This window comes from Oscarella lobularis, chromosome 1 (genome assembly GCF_947507565.1).
Source record: "Oscarella lobularis chromosome 1, ooOscLobu1.1, whole genome shotgun sequence".
Classification (NCBI taxonomy): domain Eukaryota; kingdom Metazoa; phylum Porifera; class Homoscleromorpha; order Homosclerophorida; family Oscarellidae; genus Oscarella; species Oscarella lobularis.
The window spans coordinates 3,862,947-3,879,594 of NC_089175.1; the positions used below are offsets into that span (position 1 = coordinate 3,862,947).

General features: G+C 46.5%; 3 protein-coding genes across 9 annotated transcripts; all 3 read left to right on the plus strand.

The window, feature by feature from the left end:
• Nucleotides 1-405: 405 nt before the first annotated feature.
• LOC136197530 (TNF receptor-associated factor 5-like) lies at nt 406-6,861 on the plus strand. 4 transcript variants are annotated; one of them, XM_065987341.1, is made up of 13 exons: nt 406-670; nt 733-787; nt 844-948; nt 1,001-1,168; nt 1,220-1,294; nt 1,356-1,430; nt 1,482-2,041; nt 2,107-2,473; nt 2,548-2,767; nt 3,749-3,907; nt 3,959-4,163; nt 4,255-4,353; nt 4,417-4,452. In XM_065987341.1, the coding sequence occupies exons 1-8, from the start codon at nt 411-413 to the stop codon at nt 2,123-2,125; spliced, it is 1,317 nt and encodes a 438-aa protein (XP_065843413.1). In that variant the 5' UTR covers nt 406-410; the 3' UTR covers nt 2,126-2,473; nt 2,548-2,767; nt 3,749-3,907; nt 3,959-4,163; nt 4,255-4,353; nt 4,417-4,452. The 4 variants fall into 4 exon arrangements, with proteins under 4 accessions (XP_065843413.1, XP_065843405.1, XP_065843389.1 ...); XM_065987333.1 differs by lacking the exons at nt 406-670; nt 733-787; nt 844-948; ... (2 more) ...; nt 1,356-1,430; nt 1,482-2,041 and adding exons at nt 4,924-5,211; nt 5,267-5,536; nt 5,596-5,877; ... (1 more) ...; nt 6,350-6,493; nt 6,549-6,861 and having other exon boundaries at nt 2,130-2,473; nt 4,255-4,368; nt 4,417-4,526; XM_065987317.1 differs by lacking the exons at nt 406-670; nt 733-787; nt 844-948; ... (2 more) ...; nt 1,356-1,430; nt 1,482-2,041 and adding exons at nt 4,924-5,211; nt 5,267-5,536; nt 5,596-5,877; ... (1 more) ...; nt 6,350-6,493; nt 6,549-6,861 and having other exon boundaries at nt 2,130-2,473; nt 4,417-4,526.
• LOC136197483 (neural cell adhesion molecule 1-like) lies at nt 6,580-9,399 on the plus strand. Of its 3 annotated transcripts, XM_065987265.1 has the most exons (10): nt 6,580-6,673; nt 6,859-6,897; nt 6,956-7,072; nt 7,124-7,286; nt 7,580-7,849; nt 7,906-8,175; nt 8,228-8,506; nt 8,559-8,906; nt 8,969-9,183; nt 9,232-9,348. In XM_065987265.1, exons 4-10 carry the CDS (start codon nt 7,238-7,240, stop codon nt 9,256-9,258), a joined length of 1,458 nt encoding a protein of 485 aa, XP_065843337.1. In that variant the 5' UTR covers nt 6,580-6,673; nt 6,859-6,897; nt 6,956-7,072; nt 7,124-7,237; the 3' UTR covers nt 9,259-9,348. The 3 variants fall into 3 exon arrangements, with proteins under 3 accessions (XP_065843337.1, XP_065843351.1, XP_065843344.1); XM_065987279.1 differs by lacking the exons at nt 6,580-6,673; nt 6,859-6,897 and having other exon boundaries at nt 6,961-7,072; nt 8,559-8,622; nt 8,689-8,906; XM_065987272.1 differs by lacking the exons at nt 6,580-6,673; nt 6,859-6,897 and having other exon boundaries at nt 6,961-7,072; nt 9,259-9,399.
• On the plus strand, nt 9,349-15,335 carry LOC136197602 (uncharacterized). Of its 2 annotated transcripts, XM_065987407.1 has the most exons (21): nt 9,349-9,482; nt 9,829-9,923; nt 9,974-10,273; nt 10,327-10,668; nt 10,725-10,919; nt 10,965-11,120; nt 11,174-11,208; nt 11,264-11,413; nt 11,467-11,705; nt 11,758-12,043; nt 12,100-12,425; nt 12,478-12,761; nt 12,832-12,928; nt 12,992-13,101; nt 13,502-13,789; nt 13,845-14,114; nt 14,173-14,423; nt 14,473-14,841; nt 14,898-15,041; nt 15,097-15,220; nt 15,282-15,335. In XM_065987407.1, the coding sequence occupies exons 1-9, from the start codon at nt 9,478-9,480 to the stop codon at nt 11,515-11,517; spliced, it is 1,329 nt and encodes a 442-aa protein (XP_065843479.1). In that variant the 5' UTR covers nt 9,349-9,477; the 3' UTR covers nt 11,518-11,705; nt 11,758-12,043; nt 12,100-12,425; nt 12,478-12,761; nt 12,832-12,928; nt 12,992-13,101; nt 13,502-13,789; nt 13,845-14,114; nt 14,173-14,423; nt 14,473-14,841; nt 14,898-15,041; nt 15,097-15,220; nt 15,282-15,335. The 2 variants fall into 2 exon arrangements, with proteins under 2 accessions (XP_065843479.1, XP_065843472.1); XM_065987400.1 differs by having other exon boundaries at nt 15,097-15,331.
• Nucleotides 15,336-16,648: the final 1,313 nt, after the last annotated feature.

Consider the following 16,648-nt stretch of genomic DNA (forward strand, 5'->3'; position numbering starts at 1 on the left):
AATGTACAAGAGTACCTCTGCGAGTACACGCTGAACCGATAGAGCCTCGAAGAAAGAAGCATCTTTCGATATGCGGTTCGCGCGGTTCTGTTTGACCTCATGCGCCATCCACGTGCGCACATACCATACATACATTAGACCATTCTTGAAGAGCTCTTTGTTCCAGCCTTTCCGATTCGAAAGAACCCCGAAAGTGCAAAGTCGTCTGTTTTCTGCTTACTAGTGCAACTTCAAGTCGCTAGGCTGACTGAATGTCTTGTTGCAACACAATTCAAATATTTTCATGATTAGTCTGATTTCTTGTCGACTCTACAGTGTAGGCCCACCTCGTGTGCCACCGGCCCCTGTGCCAGAGATCTCTGCCTGTGCCACCTCGTTTACAGTATCTGTGCACATGCGCATCGCAGAGCATGGCCTGCAGCAGGCTTTCAGACGCAACGACGAAGATCTATGCTCAGCACGAGCCAGAAGATCTATTCGCGAGGAGTTTCTCGTGCGATGACGGAGAGTCTGTGTACCCGGAACCGATCGACGGCTACGACGAAGCGCTATTCGTGCAACGTCCGGATCCGGACTACAAGTGTTCGGTCTGCTCGGGAGTGGCGAGAAGTCCTATGCAGGCGCCGTGTGGTCATCTTTTCTGTGCGACCTGCTTCGAACGCTTGCCGAAGTGAGAGCGTACACTACTGTATAGAGGTGTGATGACGTCACTTCGTGTAAACGTAAACACAGACGTCACGGTTCGTTCGTGTGTCCGAGAGATGGGCTGAAGCACCGTGAGGACTACGTAAAATCATCGGAATTAGCTTTAAAGACTAAAACTAATTATTTTGTATTGTACAGGCGTTTCCGGATCAGAGAACGAATAGGAAGGTGCTCCAGTTGAAGGTGAAGTGTCTCGAACACGCCGCCGGATGCAAGCAGGAGATAGAGCTTCGTTATCTTCAGGTAATTAAATAGAACGCATCATACTTTTTGCTTCTCCATTATCTGTCTCAAGGACCACGTGGCAAAGGAGTGTACTTTTGCCAAGGTTCGATGTCCTGAGAAGTGCGGCGTGATCATGCCTCAAGCGCAGATAAAGAACCACGTGAAGAACATATGCATCAATCGTAAGTTCACGTGCAGCTATTGCAGAAAATCGATGACATTCTGGCATTACAAAAACGTGAGTGTATATGTCTAAGAGAAAATACACATGTACTCATGAAGTCCTTAGGGCCACAAGGATTTGTTTTGTGACAAGATTGTCCTCGCTTGTCCGAAATGCAAGCAAGAGATGCTTCGTGAGAAAGTGAGAGTAGACCAAGGCAATGCCATAGTAATAATACTAATAATTGAATTCTGTATTTTAGTTTAGGGTGCACTTATCAGACTGCCCAAGAGTGGAAATCAAGTGCGAATACGCCCACTTCGGCTGTTCGTTTACAGTAAAAATTAAAATAAAATCAAAAATTAAAATGAATCTCACCTATTTCCAGACTCCAAGAGAATCAATGCCTCAGCATCTCGCCACCCAAATGCAGGAGCACGCCGACCTCATGCTCGCTTATCACAAAGACGTCAAAGAGAAAGTCTTCTCCATGGAAACCTATCTGAAGGCGAAAGCGTTGTCACTCGGCACGTTCGTGTGGACCATACAGAATTGGTCGCGCATCGACGCTCGCGAGACCGTGACTCTGACCAGTCCCAAGTTCCAGCTCGCCGATGCCGTCTACCTTCAAATGCAACTGAAAGCTAGAGGCGACTGGGCGGGCAATCGATTTGCCGTTATAACCGCCAAGCTCTTCGGCGCTCGCGTGGCGGCCTTCGATTTCATGATATCGCTCTGCGACAACGTTCACAGCGAGAAGGCCGGACGCGTGACGACGAGTGATTGGCCGGACGCGTATCTGGCGTGCTACACGCGAGCGCGCGATTGGGATCCCGAGGGACCTATGGGAGCGATTTTCGGGGAGATGTTGTACGCCGACGAGATTCACTTCGAAGAGTTTCCGGCTCGCGACGACGACGTGATGCAAGTGAAGTTGAAGTGCAGCGGGTAGGGATGAGTAGCAGTGGGCTGCATGCGTATATTGGGGTCTTTTCTAATCGTCTCTCGATCAGTGTTTTTAGGATCCATTGAGAATCTTTTTCGAGGTGACCTGTCGTTCTAATGACGCCGGTGTTCTGTACGTGTAACGGTGTTGGTTTCAAAGTTGACATTGGGTATATCTGTGTTTGCTAATCATTTAATATTCTGTGCTGAATAGACATGAAGCGATTATTTAAAAGGACGAGATTGCGGTACAAAGATAATAGGAGCCGGATTTTTCTGTAGTGTACTACTCTCCCTTCTTCTCTTACACGGCGAATTTTGAATTTGAGCCGGAGGCGGAGAGAAAGGTGACCTACAGTCTGGATATCAAAATTATTGACGACGACGACGAAGTGTCGACGAGCAGTTTTGCGAGCGGAGAATTCACTCCCAACGGTACGCTATTTTTCTTTTTCTTTTTTCTTGGGCCTCCCCTCCTATCTATTGCCGCTTCTCTCTTTCGTTCTCAGGCTGCGTCTGCATTTTTAGCAATACGACGAATCTTCCAATACGCGACGCGTGCTCTTGAAGGCCACGTCATACACAGCGTCGGCCGAACGGCGACGATTGGTCGGCTGCCCTTTCGCGGCCTTCCCATCACTCTCATTCAAGCGGTCGATCGCGATATATATGCCAGAATTAAGCAGATCAGCAGGACATCGCCCAAGAAGGAGAAGAACTGGCGAAACGGTGAGAGTAAGAGTTAGAGAGGCAAATTGCTTCTATACACGCAGTACCGCTCCGCTTTTCACCCCGGCCAGACAATTTGACTTGAAGTCGGTGTTCAGTCAAATTATCTACGCCCGTGTAGCGTTTGTTTATCTAAGTGTAGCGCACGTTTTGCTGCCCGTTATAGAGGCGCCATATATCACCTAGATTTTGCTGACCGAGCGCATTGCCGTTTCTTCGTATCCGTTCGCTTTTCGCGTCCGAATAGCGACTGAATGTCTTTAGAATAGATCCCCAATTTACTTCGCGGCTGATTTTTCGCCTCTACTTGCTCGTATAGACCATTTTGTCATGCGTCTTACAACTGACGTCATGTGTAGCGTGACAGGGCGTGTCTTGCGTACGTGGAACGCGTTTTATTTTCGTTTTTCGCGTTTCTACATTGATTTGCGACAAAATTCATTCGCGGTTGTGGTCAGAAACGTATTTGCGGCTGATTGAGAGTGGTTTTAGTTCAATCAGCGCACTTTTTGTGGTGAACAGCTGCAGTGGAAGTGACCCAGGCAGGGTTGTTATATATATACCCAGCGTTTCCATATACCTATCAGTAGCAGGAGCATGAGCTCTTGGCTAGGATAGAAGGGAGTTGGAAACTCTCCCCAAGGGTTTGACCATCATGGCCCGGTGGTCGGTCATTCTCCTCACCCGACAAGGGCTCCGGCCTTCCTAGTCCAATAGCTCCGCTGCGCCTGTGAGATACCTCTGATACCGGATAAACCTCCATAGCACCGTCTTCCGTGTGGTTTGTATCAAGTGTCGTAACCTTTTTTAAATTTTTAAAAATTTGCTATGTGAAAGAGACGCGTTTTTTGACCCTTTTAACGGTCAAACGACGCGTTTCTTCAAAGGGGGCCTCACTTCAAAGTTTGTGCATTTTTCATTGCATTGATCTCTTGTCTGATTTCTAGGAGCTAGTAATTTCCTTATTGCATCTTTTCCTAGGCTCCAGTGTGGTCTATCTATTTCAAAGCCCGATAGCCGAGAAGAGCATCAAAGCGTGACGTCGGAGCAAGCCAAAGAGGCGTTGGTATCACTCATATCTTGCATCAAGCACAGAGAAATGTTCATTAGCGTTACGAAACGCGTCGAAGCGGAACTGAGGCGAGTAGAACCAAATTCAGAACCATTGATTTTATTATTCTTTTCGTTCAGATTGGCCATGTACGTAATGGACAACGATCCTTATCCTGTGGATCAAATTATGGGTCCTCTGTTGCGACATCAATGCTACTGGCGAGATCCCGACGAGACGAACGTCGTAAAAATGCAAGTTTGGATCGAGGGAGGATATCGATGCGTCGAAGTCACTCTTCTATCTCCCCAAGGCAAAAAAACTCTATTATTAATTAAAGCCCAGGTCAGAAAGTTACTCTTGATAACGGACTTTGGTTGACCTACCGGTTTGTTGGGAAAGAGGTGTATTGCAATATTGTTCTTTCTATCTATAGTGTGGGAGTATTGCGCGCGCGCACACAGAGGAGCTCTTAACTCTTTGCCATACGTTTGCAGTCATAGAGATTGCCGCCCAAGGCTTCACAACGCAGCGCGTGAGATTTTCGCACGTAATATTAATAAGCTTGCAGATTTTATGCTTGCTTCCTTTTTTGCAGGCGTCAAATCATCTCCCTTTTCCGGTTTCAATCTGCTTCAGGTCTTCTGCACGTCGGTTACATGAAATCCTGCGTTGTTCAACTTCTCTTGTACTTCACCATTGAGACAGGTGAGAGTCCGCGGCACTAGTTGCACATTCAACGTACGTGTTTTTGAAACAATGGATGAAACTAAAAGGTTCTTTCGCTTTCTCGATTGTGCAAAACAGTAGGGGAGAGGGAATGGGCGGGTCATAAGTTTCCCCGGCTAACGCTGTCTGGGCTCAAACCCGCGGGGAAAAAGAGTAGTAGTCGTCGCGTGACGAATCCCTAAAGTCTCCAAGGGTGGCCAACGGGCATCGCGTCTGTTAAGAAGAGTGTGTTGTTTTTTGCATTAATTAATTAACCAATCGCCTCATAGCTTGTTTGACGTCCTAAGCGCTACTAGCGGCTTTGCGGCGCGTCCCGCATCGCATCTGTTTACCTGGGCACTTAGCTCCTACGCTTTTGCTCACGCGATTCATTTAGGCTCTTCTACGGTTGAGGTACGGTTGGCTTCGAGTGCTCGTCTTCTTCCCGGTCAGAAGGCCGAGTTTTCGTGCTCTGTGACTGCTCCCGCGTCGAGTTCTTTCCGAATCACTCGCTGGGAGAAAGGCGGCACGGCGCTTAACCTGAACGACTCCCGCTACACATCGAATCCGACATTGGAGTCCTTTAGCATCCATCAAGTGACGAAAACGGACACGGGATTGTACTACTGCGTAGCTACAATTGATGGGGCGGAGAAGAACGGTGCGAAGTATCTCGCTGTTTTAGGTATAAACGCTTCTTGTTGGTCTCTGATAAAAAAACCCGACCTATGCCGCTTTAGTAAACCCAGAAATCTCCTTCAATCCACTTACTGTTGCAGCCGAAGGTGACTCGGTCACTCTTGGCTGTCCGGGCACCTACTTCACCACCGTCCAGTGGACGTTCAATGGCGTAAACATGAGTCGTAAACCGGGCTATATTTGCAGCAAGAATAACGCGTTTCTCACCATCGATCGAGTGTCTCGAACGCAAGCGGGGCAATACGTCTGCACGGCAATTAATTATTATCCTAGCCATGCGACAACGGGTACACCGGTTTTGGTAGTTCACTGTACGTAAAACCGTAGCGTTGATAGGGCGTTTGCATGCTGGACGAATGTTTTTTTGCAGATGCCCCAGACACCGTTGTTCACGGTCCGTCGAATGGGACAGTTATTCAAGACAACCCGGTGTACCTGTACTGCAATGCATCCGGCGTTCCGCCGCCGCGAATACGCTGGGAGAAAGACGGGGTGCTCGTTTCGGACTTGGGAAGCAGTCGGTATAAAATCGAGTCGGAGGGAAAGGCGTTGTCTATCGATGGCGTCCTAACGAGCGATACCAGCAACATAACGTGCATTGCAAACAATAGCATGGGCGCAAGCTCGGATTATTGCGAACTGAGAGTAGAAGGTAAAAACGCAGGTGGGAGAGTTTTTAACACTATACGAGTGTTTTTTCTAGGTCCACCTTCTCCTCCAGAGTTGATAGGTGTAAGCATAACCGTTACCACCATTCCCTCACATCGTATCAGCATGTTCGCTAATTGGACGATTCCTTTCGATGGGAATAGTCCCATAAATGGGTACGTGCTACATTACCGGGAAAAAGAAGACGCGCGCTGGTCCGTGACGCCGACGCGGGAGACGGAAAATTTCAAGGCTATCGACATCGGCGTAGAGGATGAGTCAGATATAATAGGTTATGAATTTTACGTCACTGCTGAGAACTTGCGCGGAGCATCGAAGCGTTCGAGAATTGTTCAAGCATCTAGGAAGGATTTTATCTTTATTACGCCGCCAACGTCATCTCCACCACCACCACCACCAGGCAATTTTTAGTCTTTAGGAAAGATGCCCGCCCGGTTCATGGGGTTTGTGCGTAGATCTCTCTGGTTCGCGTGTTATTGCAATCGTTTTATCCGGTTTTGCGTCTACAGTCTTGACTACGTTGGCTCTTATTATGCTGGTGCATAAGCGGCAGAAATCGACTCGTTTTCGACCGCAGCAGTACCCAGTGCAACAAAACAGTAATAAAATTAAACTTACCTTTTATTGATTAGAATGTCTTCTTTGGTGGATTAGATAATCGGGAACGGCTTGAAAGTCGAGTATAATTCTGTTTATCCCTCTAATCGCTTGTACAGCCATTTGAAGAAACATAAGTCAGGAGGACACCAAGGTACTATGTATAGTACGCAGAATCGCAGGTATGCTTTTACGTTTGTACTGTGACGTTACCCGTACGGCTAGCCCGACCCGTCGCGGTAGGATCCTTTTAGCTTCACAAGCTAGCAAGAGAAGATGGTAGCATCCTTTTTATAGAGTTTTTTATGTTGTTGACAATGCACTCTTTATGTATTAGTTATTTTCATGATACGATTTTTGCTCAAAGGTGCATACCGTGTGTGGATCTCCATCCTCTGCACTCAGAGTAAATTAAATTGGGCCGTCGTTTAGATAAACCTAATTCCATTATCGTATCTATTTAGCTGATTGGACGTCGAAGCCTTGCCCTCGAAAGCAGTAGTTACGCTTGCGCGCATCGTAAGCGTGTGACAGCTGAAAGCTATTGTTCTCGTTCGTACACTTTGACTGCAATAAGAAGCGTGAGAAACTGTCTAATAGACGTGATCAGTGGTGCAGATGCTGATCTGCAGGTGCAACAGACCCGGGATTCTGAATTCATGCAAGTGGCGAAGAGCCCGCCAGATTAGAACAAGAACGACTTCATCGTTTCTCCGACTGTCCGGCTGCATGGTAACACAGAGTCTATGAAACGCTACGTCATACAGCTGCTCATCTGTTTGGCTGTCGAGGCGGGTAAGACTGTCATGTTTAGCTAGAGTAAGACAGTAGCGTCGCGACCTGCACTTTCTTAAAGGTCGTTGGGCGACAAAGGGAGCTATAGACAGTCTAGTAGAGAAATTGAGTAGGCCCTGCTGCTATAGTCTCCAAGGAAGAGGGAATTGTTTGGCTGACTATTTGCAGCTGTTGACTTTTCCTTGACGTCTGTTTTTCTTCGCAGATGCACGCTCCACTAAGTTTGCAAACCTTCTGGTTTGCGGTAGTTGCCAGTGCTCCGCCTACTCACGTGATATTTTATTTCGCTTTAGGATCTGCTGCGGTGCAGCTACTATTGAGATCGAGTCGTCTGCCTTTTCCGGGGCAGAGCGCCTCGTTCTCGTGCTCTGGATCCGGTACAATAATTCGCTGGGAAAAAGACAACACAGTACTCAATCTAACCAACGCACGCTATTCATCCGATCAAAAAATGTCATCTCTTGTAATTCACTCTTTGGTAAAAACAGACACCGGATTGTATCGATGTGTGGCTGTGGTTAGCGGAATAGAAGAAAGCGACACCGTCTATCTCTCTGTGCTGGGTAAAAGGGCTGCCTAAGTTTTCCTAAGACTGAAGCTAATCGTTGAATGTATTTAGTAAATCCGGAAATCTCGTATAAGCCGCTTACTGTTGCAGTTGAAGGTCATTCTGTCACTCTCGGTTGTCAAACCAGATACTTCACAAAAATATCTTGGACGTTCAATGGAGTAAATATCAGTCATAAACCTGGTTATATTTACAGCCGAGCAAAGATGAATCTCACCATCGACCGAGTGTCTCGGACGCACGCAGGCCAATACGCCTGTACCGCAACGAATTATAACAAAGCTCACACTTCAACGGGCACACCCGTTTTAGTGGTCTATTGTACGTATACAGTAAAACCGGTCATTGATAGAGAGTCGGCCTTTATTTTTAGATGGCCCTGATGCCGTTCTTCGGGGTCCCGTAAACGGGACGGCTATCGAGGGCGAAGACGTCATTATGCACCTCAATACAACAGGGTTTCCTTCACCACAAAAAAAGTGGAAGAAAGATGACGTCTTTCTTGAGTTAGAAAGCAGTCGCTATAATCTTGGGCCAGATGGACAAACTCTATCAATCTCAAGTGTACAGACGAGCGATAGCGGCAATTACACTTGCGTCGTCAACAATACCGTAGGTGAAACATTAGAATATTTTCAACTAACTGTAGAAGGTATAGAGAATTCCGGAAATTCTGAATCATAAAACTAATCACAATTTACAAGGTCCACCATCTCCACCCAGGCTGTTGGAGGCTAACATAACTGTCATGGAAACATTCATCAAAATGTTCGTCAAGTGGACTGTCCCCTTCAATGGGAACAGTCCCATAACTGAGTATACATTGCATTACAGGCAAAAAGGAGGCGCGTTCTGGTTCACGATGCTTGTACGCAGTTCTCAAGTGTCTGCTGACGTACCCATGTCTATCAACCTAAATTCCTTGAAAGGCTTTGACTTTTACGTCACTGCTTCGAATCGTCATGGATCATCTGAGGAATCGGAGATTTTTCAAGTATCTAAGAACAGCTTTCTCCTCATCGCACCGCCAACTTCGTCTTCGGAGCCAACAGGCAATACTAATCATTATTTATTAGTGTACAAGTCTCGCTAACAATTGGCTTCTTCTGTATAGAAAAAAGCGGTCTCTCTGAGTCGCGCGTCATCGTCATTGCTGTTTCCGGTTTTGCAACTTCTATCTTGACTACATTTGCGCTTATCGTGCTAGCTTATAAACGACAGCGTTGGGCCCCGCCTCATCATCAAGAGGAGCAAAATGCGACTGTGCGAATGTTTGATGCTAGATCCGACTCCTTTGCTGAGTCAAGTCACCCTTCAAAGGAAACTCAAGTATGACGCTACTTACAGTTAGCTGCCAGCCTCAGGAAATTACCATAGATTACGTATGCACGATATCCTATTTAGGATGAGGACGTGCAGCAATATTGACATAAAGACATAAGGGGAGAAGCGAGGGGGGCAATCGCGCACCTCATCCCGAAGGCGGCGCGTGGGGGTCAGAAGCCTTATCTGTCCCTAAACTGCGCAGTTGCGGCGCGTCGCGGGGAGCACCCGACACTTCTTCGTTTGCTGCATCTAGAAGCCGCTGCTTCACTTAGCCTATCCGAATCGGTGTTAGAAAACATGAGGTACAGTTCTTATGGGATTCTGGTTCGATCCACGCGATGAAGACCCAGGAAGCAATTGGGTGCATGGGAGGCCATTACATGACGTTTCCCTCTCAGCCCATAGTAGCTCACCTACGTCGAGCGCGGGATTCAGAAACTTAAGTTATTCTCCAACTCGTTCGGTTTCTAATCCAGCTACTGGCTATGCCTTGGCAAAGCGCAACGAAAGCGCCACGTTTGTTTCCGGTCTAGTCTAGCGGCGCTTTTGTGGGTCATGCCAAGGCTCAATGCCAAGCATGCGTTTTGCATTATATGTAAATTGGTGATAATTGGTCTCCATTTTCTTACTTTTCTTTCTTCTGTGCAGTGTTCAGCATCTTTATGGTTTGATACGGCAGTGCAAGAAAGCATCCACCGGCTGCTGGCTGCTACTGCTGCAACTTTTGGCCGTTGCAAGTTCGGGTGAGGTCACACATGGTGGGCGATCCTTCATGACTACGTAATTACTAAAGGGGCCGACGACCGATTCAAAATCCAAGCATATCGATCCATTAACGGCTCCGACGAAGTTACTGCTGCTTCGTGCTGGAAAGACGTCGCGTACGCATATCTGTCCGTCACGTGGCGACTGAATGGTCGTCCTTTGGACTTCGCAACGACCTCTCGCTTCTCGTGGAGCACTAAAACGGGCGCATTCTCAACTCACTTTTGGCTTCAGATCAATTCCCCGCTTATCGGCGACAACGGTACGACCGTCACATGCCAACCTGACGGCTACAAAGAAAGCGACAAGGCTCTTGTGATTGTATACAGTAAGCAATGACGTCATTGGCACGATATATAAAGGTGACTGGCTTTATAATAGATTTTGCTCCTAAAGTTGAAGCTATCGGAGATGCTGAAGTCAGACTTTATGAAAATGATGTATTTCAACCTCGAGTTCGAATCTTTTTCTCGGGCGGAAACGTCGACCTGATGTACTTCAAGAATGAAAGACAAGTCGGTTTGGAAACAAATGTTGATAGTGTTTATGGAACGAAAGTTGTGTCGTTGTCACCACTAAAAATTCTCAAGGGCATGAGCGGTCCTTTATCCGTTCTTGCTTCTTTGGATGGACTGCGTTTTCCTTATCCTATTTTTAATTTGACTGTTATCAGTCGCATTCCTGCAACACCTACAAGGGAAGCGTTTTTATTGCCGTCATCATGCAAGTTTAAATTTTGCATATATATATATAGACGTCTTGTAATTTTATAACTTTAGATGACTATTCTACAAAATCTGTTGATGGCAACGGCAATGGTGCAGAAATGACAAGTTCAGCAGCAATTTTGACCAGTTCTGCTGTTGTAACAAGGAGAGGTACTACAGAAAACTCAGCTACTGTTGCTACTACGATAAACCTGTCTGGGAAATCTACTCCGACGCTTTCTATACTGACTATACATAAAAACGGCGGTAGGAATAGTTTTTTTATTGCGTTTGTATTGTGATTATTTTTAGGCGAGTTATTGCAAATCATCTTGGGTGTCTCCATCTCTGGAGTCGTCTTGCTTGCGCTCTCTATCGTGGCACTAATTTTGATTTACCGCAGGCGAAATAAATTCTGCACTAGAACCACGAGACAGGAAACTGAAGCAATGCAAGTTAGAAAAACCGGTAAAAGACTCTGATTTTTTTGTACTGTCTCTAATCGTACTTTATCCCTATAGGACAGCATAGTGGAGCAAACAGAGCTGAAAGAAGCGTAAGAAAATATATATATTTCTATTATAACCGGCTTGCACGCTGCTGCTCTGAAGTGCTTTGTTGAGGATTTAGCAAACGACGTGATGGATGACCAGCAAAAAGAAAATGAGAGAACGAGAGAGGAAGTCAGGAGAGAAAGTGAAAAAACAAGAGAGGAAGTTAGAAAAGAAAATGAGAAGACAAGAGAAGAAATTCGTTTAGCTGTACGTAAGCTTCTTGTAACAGGAATTATTTTTATTTATCAGTGCATTTGCAGGAAGCTTCACGTTCCAAGAACGGGATTTTGAAAGGTCCGACTGCAGTATAATGCAGCTAAAACTAGCCACTGTTCACATAAAACCCTGCTACCCGCGGTTACCCGCTGCACATGTATTTATGTAGAGGAGTATATTTATCTGCCATTGTGTCACGTGATATTCGATCCTTTCTCCATGCTTTCTCCTTCTGTCGTGTACACGGCGTCCCGCCAATGCTTAGCCAAACTATTGTGCTGTGGTAAGCCACCGTCGATCGCCTCGCATAAGAGTCAAAGTCGTTGTCTCCGTAGGTTAGAACTCGCCAACGGACAAAAAGAAGACGCGCGTTGGTCAATGGCACTGGCGAGGGAGACAGAAACGTCAAGGACGTCATTGTGCACCTCAATGCAACAGGGTTTCCTTCACCGCAAGAAGACGACGTCTTTCTCGAGTTAGGAAGCAGTCGCTATAACCTCGGGCCAGATGGACAAACTCTATCAATCTCAAGTGTACAGACCAGCGATAGCGGCAATTACACTTGCGTCGTCAGCAATACCGTAGGTAAAACGTTAAAATATTTTCAACTAACCGTAGAAGGTATAGAGAATTCCGGAAATTCTAAATCGTAAAACTAACTAATCACAATTTACAAGGTCCACCATCTCCACCCAGGCTGTTGGAGGCTAACATAACTATCATGAAAACATTCATCAAAATGTTTGTCAAGTGGACTGTTCCCTTCAATGGGAACAGTCCCTTAATACATTGCATTACCGGCAAAAAGGAGGCGCGTTCTGGTATACAATGCTTGTACGCAGTTCTCAAGTGTCTGCTGACGTACCTATGCCTATCAAGCTAATTTCTTTGACCGACTTTGAGTTTTACGTCACTGCTTCGAATTGCCATGGATCATCAGCCATTTTTCGAGTACCTAAGAAAAACTTTCTCCTCATCGCACCACCAACTTCAGAACCAACAGGCAATAATAAAATTAATCATTGATTAGCTAACAACTGGCATATTATGTATAGAAGAAAGCGGTCTCTCTGAGTCACGCGTCATCGTTATTGCTGTCTCCGGTTTTGCAACTTCTATCCTGACTACATTTGCTTTTATTGTGCTGGCTTATAAACGACAGCGTTTGGCTCTGCCTAATGGATCAAGAGGAGCAAAATTCAGTGGTGCGAGTGCTTGAACTCGAAGCTATTAGTACCAGATCTGACTCCTTTGCTGAATCGAAACCGAATCTCTCTTCAAAAGAAACTCAAGTATGAAGTGTACTCATCTGTACTGTTGGACAGCTGACAGCCTTCAGGTAGTTCGCGCGCGACGGTGATATCCGTTGGGAAAGAGGTGTATTGCAATATTGTTCTTTCTATCTATAGTGTGGGAGTATTGCGCGCGCGCACACAGAGGAGCTCTTAACTCTTTGCCATACGTGCAGTCATAGAGATTGCCGCCCAAGGCTTCACAACGCAGCGCGTGAGATTTTCGCACGTAATATTAATAAGCTTGCAGATTTTATGCTTGCTTCCTTTTTTGCAGGCGTCAAATCATCTCCCTTTTCCGGTTTCAATCTGCTTCAGGTCTTCTGCACGTCGGTTACATGAAATCCTGCGTTGTTCAACTTCTCTTGTACTTCACCATTGAGACAGGTGAGAGTCCGCGGCACTAGTTAGTTGCACATTCAACGTACGTGTTTTTGAAACAATGGATGAAACTAAAAGGTTCTTTCGCTTTCTTGATCGTGCAAAAACAGTGGGGTAGAGGGAATGGGCGGGTCATAAGTTTCCCCGGCTAACGCTGTCTGGGCTCAAACCCGCGGCGAAAAAGAGTAGTAGTCGTCGCGTGATGAGTCCCCAAGATCTCCAAGGGTGGCCAACGGGCATCGCGTCTGTTGAGAAGAGTGTGTTGTTTTTTGCATTACCGGTAACCAATCTCCTCATAGCTTTTTTGACGTCCTAAGCGCTACTAGTGGCTTTGCGGCGCGTCCCGCATCGCATCTGTTTACCTGGGCACTTAGCTCCTACGCTTTTGCTCACGCGATTCATTTAGGCTCTTCTACGGTTGAGGTACGGTTGGCTTCGAGTGCTCGTCTACTTCCCGGTCAGAAGGCCGAGTTTTCGTGCTCTGTGACTGCTCCCGCATCGAGTTCTTTCCGAATCACTCGCTGGGAGAAAGGTGGCGCGGCGCTTAACCTGAACGACTCCCGCTACACATCGAATCCGACATTGGAGTCCTTTAGCATCCATCAAGTGACGAAAACGGACACGGGATTGTACTTTTGCGTAGCTACAATTGATGGGGCGGAAAAGAGCGGTGCGAAGTATCTCGCTGTTTTAGGTATAAACGCTTCTTGTTGGTCTCTGATAAAAAAACCCGACCTATGCCGCTTTAGTAAACCCAGAAATCTCCTTCAATCCACTTACTGTTGCAGCCGAAGGTGACTCGGTCACTCTTGGCTGTCCGGGCACCTACTTCACCACCGTCCAGTGGACGTTCAATGGCGTAAACATGAGTCGTAAACCGGGCTATACTTACAGCAAGAATAACGCGTTTCTCACCATCGATCGAGTGTCTCGAACGCAAGCGGGGCAATACGTCTGCACGGCAATTAATTATTACCCTAACCATGCCACAACGGGTACACCGGTTTTGGTAGTTCACTGTACGTAAAACCATAGCGTTGATAGAGCGATTGCATGCTGGACGAATGTTTTTTGCAGATGCCCCCGACACCGTTGTTCACGGTCCGTCGAATTGGACAGTTATTCAAGACTTCCCGGTGTACCTGTACTGCAATGCATCCGGCGTTCCGCCGCCGCGAATACGCTGGGAGAAAGACGGTATAAAATCGAGTCGGAGGGAAAGGCGTTGTCTATCAATGGCGTCCTAACGAGCGATACCAGCAACATAACGTGCATTGCAAACAATAGCATGGGCGCAAGTTCGGATTATTGTGAACTGAGAGTAGAAGGTAAAACGTAGGTGGGAGAGTTTTTAGCACTACGAGTGTTTTTTTCTAGGTCCACCCTTTCCTCCAGAGTTGATAGGTGTTAGCGTAACCGTTACCATCCACTCACATCGTATCAGTATGTTCGCTAATTGGACGATTCCTTTCGATGGGAATAGTCCCATAAATGGGTACGTGCTACATTACCGGGAAAAAGAAGACGCGCGCTGGTCCGTGACGCCGACGCGGGAGACGGAAAATTTCAAGGCTATCGACATCGGCGTAGTGGATGAGTCAGGTATAATAGGTTATGAATTTTACGTCACTGCTGAGAACTTGCGCGGAGCATCGAAGCGTTCGAGAATTGTTCAAGAATCTAGGAAGGATTTTATCTTTATTACGCCGCCAACGTCATCTCCACCACCACCACCACCACCACCAGGCAATTTTTAGTCCTTTAGGAAAGATGCCCGCTGGGTTCATGGGGTTTGTGCGTAGATCTCTCTGGTCCGCGTGTTATTGCAATCGCTTTATCCGGTTTTGCGTCTACAGTCTTGACTACGTTGGCTCTTATTGTGCTGGTGCATAAGCGGCAGCGATCGACTCGTTTTCGACCGCAGCAGTACCCAGTGCAACAAAACAGTAATAAAATTAAACTCGCCTTTTATTGATTAGAATGTCTTCTTTGGTGGATCAGATAATCGGGAACGGCTTGAAAGTCAAGTATAATGCTGTTTATCCCTCTAATCGCTTGTACAGCCATTTGAAGAACATAAATCAGGAGGACACCAAGGTACTATATATAGTACGCAGAATCGCAGGTATGCTTTTACGTTTGTACTGTGACGTTACCCGTACGGCTAGCCCGACCCGTCGCGGTAGGATCTTTTTAGCTTAACAAGCTAGCAAGAGAAGATGGTAGCATCCTTTTTATAGAGTTTTTTATGTTGTTGACAATGCACTCAGTTTCAGGTACATTTATGTATTAGTTATTTTCATGATACGATTTTTGCTCAAAGGTGCATACCGTGTGTGGATCTCCATCCTCTGCACTCAGAGTAAATTAAATTGGGCCGTCATTTACATAAACCTAATTCCATTATCTATTTAGCTGATTGGACGTTGAAGCCTTGCCCTCGAAAGCAGTAGTTACGCTTGCGCGCATCGTAAGCGTGTGACAGCTGAAAGCCATTGTTCTCGTTCGTACACTTGCAATAAGAAGCGTGAGAAACTGTCTAATAGACGTGATCAGTGGTGCAGATGCTGATCTGCAGGTGCAACAGACCCGGGATTCTGAATTCATGCAAGTAGCGAAGAGCCCGCCAGATTAGAAAAAGAACGACTTCATCGTTTCTCCGACTGTCTGGCTGCATGGTAACACAGAGTCTATGAAACGCTTCATCATACAGCTGCTCATCTGTTTGGCTGTCGAGGCGGGTAAGACTGTCGATGTTTAGCTAGAGTGAGACGGTAGCGTCGCGACCTGCACTTCCTTGTTTTCTTTGGCTTATCTAATACGAAAGGTCGTTGGGCGACAAAGGGAGCTATATAGTCTAGTAGAGAAATTGAGTAGGCCTGCTGCTATAGTCTCCAAGGAAGAGGGAATTGTTTGGCTGGCTATTTGCAGCCGTTGGCCTTTCCGTGACGTCTGTTTTTCTTCGCAGATGCACGCCCCACTAAGATTGCAAACCTTCTGGTTTGCGGTACTGTAGTGCTCCGCCTACTGCACGCGGGATGTTTTGCTTTAGGATCTGCTGCGGTACAGCTACTATTGAGATCGAGTCGTCTGCCTTTTCCGGGGCAAAGCGCCTCGTTCTCGTGCTCTGGATCCGGTACAATAATTCGCTGGGAAAAAGACAACACAGTACTCAATCTAACCAACGCCCGCTATTCATCCGATCAAAAAATGTCATCTCTTGTAATTCACTCTTTGGTAAAAACAGACACCGGATTGTATCGATGTGTGGCTGTGGTTAGCGGAATAGAAGAAAGCGACACCGTCTATCTCTCTGTGCTGGGTAAAAGGGCTGCCTAAATTTTCCTAAGACTGAAGCTAATCGTTGGATGCATTTAGTAAATCCGGAAATTTCTTATAAACCGCTTACTGTTGCAGTTGAAGGTCATTCTGTCACTCTCGGTTGTCAAACCAGATACTTCACAAAAATATCTTGGACGTTCAATGGAGTAAATATCAGTCATAAACCTGGTTATATTTACAGCCGAGCAAAGATGAATCTCACCATCGACCG

What these genes read in the sequence shown, in the direction of transcription:
- LOC136197530 (XM_065987333.1), top strand. Translation starts at nt 4,478, where the DNA reads ATGAAATCCTGCGTTGTTCAACTTCTCTTGTACTTCACCATTGAGACA. An exon ending in GAAGTATCTCGCTGTTTTAG is followed by an intron (nt 5,212 to 5,266) that starts GTATAAACGCTT and finishes ATGCCGCTTTAG; the next exon opens with TAAACCCAGAAATCTCCTTC. An exon ending in GTACCCAGTGCAACAAAACA is followed by an intron (nt 6,494 to 6,548) that starts GTAATAAAATTA and finishes TTGGTGGATTAG; the next exon opens with ATAATCGGGAACGGCTTGAA.
- LOC136197483 (XM_065987265.1), top strand. Translation starts at nt 7,238, where the DNA reads ATGAAACGCTACGTCATACAGCTGCTCATCTGTTTGGCTGTCGAGGCG. An exon ending in CTGTTTGGCTGTCGAGGCGG is followed by an intron (nt 7,287 to 7,579) that starts GTAAGACTGTCA and finishes ATTTCGCTTTAG; the next exon opens with GATCTGCTGCGGTGCAGCTA. An exon ending in ACCCGTTTTAGTGGTCTATT is followed by an intron (nt 8,176 to 8,227) that starts GTACGTATACAG and finishes CTTTATTTTTAG; the next exon opens with ATGGCCCTGATGCCGTTCTT.
- LOC136197602 (XM_065987407.1), top strand. An exon ending in TTTGGCCGTTGCAAGTTCGG is followed by an intron (nt 9,924 to 9,973) that starts GTGAGGTCACAC and finishes TAATTACTAAAG; the next exon opens with GGGCCGACGACCGATTCAAA. An exon ending in GTTTTTATTGCCGTCATCAT is followed by an intron (nt 10,669 to 10,724) that starts GCAAGTTTAAAT and finishes TTATAACTTTAG; the next exon opens with ATGACTATTCTACAAAATCT.